Source organism: Microchirus variegatus, assembly GCF_963457635.1.
Source record: "Microchirus variegatus genome assembly, chromosome: 12".
NCBI classification, from domain to species: Eukaryota; Metazoa; Chordata; class Actinopteri; order Pleuronectiformes; family Soleidae; genus Microchirus; species Microchirus variegatus.
The window spans coordinates 14,478,912-14,484,882 of NC_139813.1; the positions used below are offsets into that span (position 1 = coordinate 14,478,912).

Sequence of the window (5,971 nt, forward strand, 5' to 3'; positions counted from 1 at the left end):
CAATAAGGGAAATCAACAGAGCAAACGACAACAAACAAACGAGGGGGGGGTTATGCAAATAATGGATGTGTGCACGTCACAGAACGAAGAAGAGCGTGAACAGAAAGACGAGTTTAAAGATGGTGGCGTAGGAGAGGGACGAGAATAGCACGAGTATGAGGATGAGCAAAATGATGGGCTGGAACATCTGAGGGACAAACCAATAACGGATGAGAAAAGAGAGGTTGGATTTGGTGAGAGAAGGGGAGAAAACGGTCAGCGTTAAATTTTTTCGTTGCCACCATAAACTCATGAACATCTCCAGTCTTTCTCTCACCGACAGCGGTTCCTCTGCGTCTCTGTCGTCCAGCTTTGGCACTTCCAGTTTTTCGATGAACGCTTGCAGCTCCTTCCTGAAGGCCTTCATCTGGGCGTTGATGCGGTAGAGCAGCTCGTGTTCTCTGACCCTGCCCCCCTCGTCCTCGCCCCCCTCCTCCCCTGCTCTCACGAGCATCAGGTCGCCGTTAGAAACGTAGACCCTCGCCTCGGAGATGATGGTGGCCGTGTCGTCGATGAGGCGATCGATGGTGCGCACGAGCCTCTCCGCTTCCATGCGGATGTCGATCATCTGCTGCCTCTCTCGCATGCTGCACCGGCCACTGGGCAGGAAGTGAGCCAAGGCGGCGGAGGCGGCGCCCTCGGGCCCCGTGGGGGTGTAGAGACCCCGTGTGGGGGTCAAGCAATGGCCGCTGCCGTTATTAATATTTCTGACCTCTTCCGAGTCACTTTCTCCACCCACAGGGCCTTCGCGTTTGCGGTGAGGCGGGAGAAGGCGGGAGGAGGAGGAGTCCTCGTCGCTCTCACGCCGGCCGCTCGCGCCGCCGCCCGCGTCGCTGTCTGCGTCGCTGTCCCGAGGGCTGGGCCGCAGGGAGAGATGGGAGGCCAGGTCGTAGCGCTGCATGTTGGAGAGGAGCACGCGGTTCTCGTACTGCAGCTGCATCACCTGGAGGAAGACGGAGAGGTAATAACTTTTGAATTACCTGCATTTATTTATTTTTTTTACACAAAAAGACGTGTTATCAACATGACACCATACTTTTAGACAAGTAGTCGGTCAGACCAACACTTTGGTCCTATTTAATGGAAAATTATGCAGATTTTCTGGCTCCCTACATGATTATTCTTGAAGGTGCCATATGTAAGAGTGTGGCCAAAAAACGGTTACTACATTCAAATTCAAAATACTGAGTTCTTTTAGGTTTCGTTTTTTGATGTAACTGGCAACCCGTGGTTGCTCAGCAGCTGATACTCTACTGACTGCAATGATTGGTAGACGGCGGTAGGTGGCGCCACATGCCAAAACATGATTTGCAGTCTGCAAAATATTTTTTTTAATGTAAATATTTTGGCTGTTGTTGGTGAGTTCAGTTTGTTATATGAACATTATTCCTGAGTCTCTGTAACATATTAGGAGGATTTTAATATTATACCATAATAATATGGCCAGTTGCTTTAGATTGATTACATAATGCACCTTTAATCTAGTCCAGTGAATTAGCACAAATCTGGCTAAACTATACATATACTGATCCGGGGTGACAATACTATATATTGGAATAATACGAGCAAGGCGATATATTGAGATTTCTTAAGTATTGAGATATAAACTACCGTTCAAAAGTTTGGGGTCACTTAGAAATGTCCTTATTTTCGAAGGAAAATGACTTTTTTTCAGTGAATATAACATTAAATGAATCAGAAATACACTCTATACATTGTTAATGTGGTAAACGACTATTCTAGCTGCAAACGTCTGGTTTTTAATGGAATATGTACATAGGTGTATAGAGGCCCATTTCCAGCAACCATCTCTCCAGTGTTGTAATGGTACATTGTGTTTGCTAATCGCGTTAGAAGGCTATTGGATGATTAGAAAACCCTTGTGCTATGATGTTAGCACAGCTGAAAACAGTTCTGCTGGTTATTTGACGAAAGCAAAGTTTGCAGGGCCAAATTATTATTTGGAATAAAAACCATTATTTCTAATCTTGTCAATGCCTTGACTATATTTTCTATTCATTTTGGAACTCTTTTGATGAATAAAAGTGCGAGTTTGGATAGAAAACACAAACAATTGTATAGGTGACCCCAAACTTTTGAATTGTAGAGTATATTGAGATTTTTTTCCCCCAATAAACAATAGATCCACCTTGGGGATCAATAATCTATCAATCAATGAAAGTTTTTAAGCCTTAATACAACACAATACCACTGTCAATAATATCTCTTATATATCAATTTAGTGCTTCAAAGAATCAATACAGTGTCAAACCATGAAATATCACGTCATTTTGTGGTATTTTCTTACACCCCTAATAACTTTTAGTCTATGATGAATTACATTGACTCATGGATGTTCTCTATCGGTATTATCAGGTCATTTTCACCTTTAAAATAGTCCAATATTAATAAGATGATTATATGATTATATCAGTATAATAAATAAAATCCCACCTTTCCACTCAGGTCATTAATCTGCAGTCTCGCTGCCTTCAGCTCCTCCTGCAGAGCCTCTGTCTTCGCTACATCGACACCTGAACCTCCATGCCTGCCGCCGCCCTCGTGAGTTCCCGCTTTGAAGCGTAACTTGTTCAGCTCCGCCGTCACCCTCTTGTTCTGGTCCTCGACGTCGGCGAGGTTCCTCCTCAGCAGCTCCGCCTCGTCCTCCACCAGCTGCAGCTGCTGCCGGAGCTCGGTCAGGTCGTCGCCCAGGCCTCGTCCTGTGCCCGACCCGCCCGTCCCTCCGCAGCCGGAGCCTCCGGCTCCTTCTGCCTCGCCGCGGAGGTCATCGAGCTCAGCCCTCAGGCCTCGGTTCTCAACCTGTAGAGAAGGAGTGAGATGAGCTCAAAAAACGCTCTCCTCCACTTTAAAAATCCAACACAACGTCTTGCTCTTACCTCCAGCTCAACTATCTTTCTCCCCAGGATGTTGGCTTCCTCCTCCACCAGGCGGAGCCGTAGCTTCAGCTCTGACTCGCGGGTGGTGGGTGGCCCTCCGGCCTCTCCTTTAGGATGGGTGCTGTCCAGTTCTCCATAGAAGGACCGGTACTTCTGCAGCTCTTGCTCTAGTCGGTCCTTCTCTTTGTCAATCTTGGCCGTCTTCTTCCTCATGAGCACGGCCTCCTCTTTGATGAATGCTAGCTGGCACTTAAGGTCCTCATTGTCCTCCTGGAGCACAGAGAGGAGACAAATGTGTGGTTCAGTCGAAGAAGGAAGTAAAATCCTCAGGGTATATGCAGGAATCCTGAAGAGTCATATTATACCCTATTTTTCCAAGTTAAACTAGTTCCCTGGTGTCCTAATGAACATGTCTGTGACATGCTTTGGTCAAAATACCATAAGGATGAAGCACCACAGCAGTTCAATCACTCTGCCAAAACAGCCCTGTTCAGAACGCTCTGTTTAGTATCTCTTTAGGTCCACCTTAAAGGGCCACCTTAAAAAAAAGGTGACGGAGGCTACTGGGAGCTAACAGCAGTTAGCATTTGGAAAAGTGATCATTTGCAGGCTCTAGCAGACACATTGCCGTCATATATAACATGTATCCACTGGACAGATAAATCCTCTGAGGCTGGAAGTTTGTGTAGAACTCTGTGCTGCACTGTGGAGCCAAGAATAGAACTTTTCACGGACTTCGGGTTTTCGGATACTGTTTTACGGACAAAGTGGAGCTTTATCAATTTTTAATACTTTTTAAGACGCCGTGGACACCCTGATCCTTAAATTCAGATCGTTTCTCTCTGATGTATGACTAAGGATGGATTTCAATTTAACTTGAAATACAGCAATTCTGAGCAAAAACTGAATCTTATTAGCGGATGTTTGACATCTACTTACTCTAAAGTAAGTGCTTTAATATCTCTGCTTTCATTGAAATATACTTTTCCTTTTACACGATTAAAGCATTTGGTTTGGCCTGATGTGAAAAATCGAAAATTACTTAAGGATGTGAGCTAAACCTGCAATATCTAAATATCTTTTCATTGAAATAGTTGAAAATTAGAAATGTAAACCTGAATGTAAAATGTAAAATTGTTCATTGTTATGGAGAAAATCAAGGTCCATGAATGTACCATATATTATTCCTACAGTATACTGTATATACAAATATACACAGAAAAACACAAATAAAGACGGAGAAAGAAAACATTTAGAACACTATTTCTCAATCCTGGTCCTCGAGGACCCCTGTCCTGCAGGTTTGAGATGCTGCTCCAACACACACGACTGATTTCATCAACTTTCCATCATTAGTATTTGAAATTATCTGAAATTTCGAGCGTCACAGGCCTCCACTAATACGATGACACTTTCTGTGATGTAGCCGGATCTTTGCCGATTGTCAGTTGGCACGTGTTTCTGAGATCTTGCTGTAACATGAGACGACGCACTGTAACGGATGTCTGCGGAAGTTACGATAATTAATTTATCCATTACTTTGGATAACTGTATTGCGTAAGCAAGAGAAACTCACCTCAGTCGGAGTATGTGCTGTTCTCTTGTCTGTCTTCTGGATGTCTTTACTTCCTCTTCTCTTCTGTGACTATTGGAGGACCGGAACAATGAGTATTTACAGATCTAAGTATATACAGTACATATACAACGAGATCTCACTCCTTTAGTCTTCTCTTGTCTAAATAGGGATATACAGTGAACGTCAGGCTGTATTGTGTCTTTAGCAGAACATTAGATTAAATCACTTTGTTGTCATTAATGGATGTGGTCTGGATTTACCGAAAACAAGTGTTTATTTTACCTCTTTGGATTTGTCGAGTTCGTTCTGCAGAGCTTGTTTGGTCACTTCCACCTCGATGAGCTTTTGCCTCAGTTTTTCATTCTCCTCTTCCGTCTTTGTGCGTTTCTCCTCCACCTTTTCCAGCTCGTGGTGCAGCCTCACCGACACGTCCTTCGCCACCTGCACGTTTCGTAATGCAGATTCACTGTTAGAGCTGAACTTTATAATACATGCGTTATTATGCGCATTTAAAGAGTTTCTTTTTATGCACAAATAAAGTACAGTTCTCATCTTGTAAAAGTTGCCCAGTAGTCAAGTAGAAGGTGACCCTTCTGTATCCACCTTCAAATCCTGCTCCAGACTCCTGAGCAGCTCCTCATCAATCTCTCCCGTCTGGGCGTAGCGCAGCCTCTTCCTCTCAGCCTTCCTCAGGCGATACTGCAGGATCCGGCAATTTTTATTGGCTCTCTCGAGCTCACGCCTCATCTCCTGCAGCTGACAAGTGTCTTCCTCGTAGAAAGTGTCTCTCATCTCGTCCATCTCGGTCCTCATCTCTTCGATCTCACACTAGTGGGAACACGGATTGCCATAAAGTGTCAAAAAAATGACCATATTTTTTTTTGATTTTTGGAGTAATAGATGAGTCAAATCTGGGTTTGCCAACATTGCACAGACAGGCAACGCAGCTGTTGACAGTCCCTTCTAAACACTAATTATTGATCCCACAAGATCAATACTGGTGTAATTGGTTATCTGCCATCTGTCTGTAGGCCAAGATGACATGAAAAATGAACAGATAAATCAAAAATACATGTTAAATGATGTGTGATTGCAAGTTTCAGTCAGTAATGACACATCACACCACAGATACAGTCCACATAGATGGTCAAATTAGACACATTTCCTGCTAATAATGTGCAAATGTTAAATTTTATGCTGTGGCCTACTGTTATAATGAAGTGACACGTGATGTTTTTCATTAAAAAAAATTACAGTTATCAAACCTTAAGATCTTCATTTTCCTCCAGCAGCCTCTCCATCTCGTCGTCAAAGGCCTGCTCCTGCTGTGTCACGGACCCCACCTCTGTCGCCTCTGCAGCCGCCTGCAGCTCTCTCTCTGCGGCCTCCTCCTCCGCGTCCATGCCGTCCGGCCTGGTCTGCATCCTCCTCGCACCGCTTCTCCTCAGGTCTCCTCTGC

At 44.3% G+C, this 5,971-nt stretch overlaps 1 protein-coding gene across 1 annotated transcript; it reads right to left on the minus strand.

Annotated features, from left to right (window-relative positions):
* Window positions 1-76: 76 nt before the first annotated feature.
* On the minus strand, window positions 77-5,954 carry LOC310935154 (microtubule cross-linking factor 3-like; the record flags this gene model as incomplete). Its single annotated transcript, XM_083898998.1, has 8 exons — window positions 5,778-5,954; window positions 5,116-5,340; window positions 4,795-4,953; window positions 4,513-4,581; window positions 2,937-3,206; window positions 2,494-2,859; window positions 317-982; window positions 77-187 (listed from the first exon to the last, which is right to left on the minus strand). Exons 1-8 carry the CDS (start codon window positions 5,934-5,936, stop codon window positions 77-79), a joined length of 2,025 nt encoding a protein of 674 aa, XP_083755124.1. The 5' UTR covers window positions 5,937-5,954.
* Window positions 5,955-5,971: the final 17 nt, after the last annotated feature.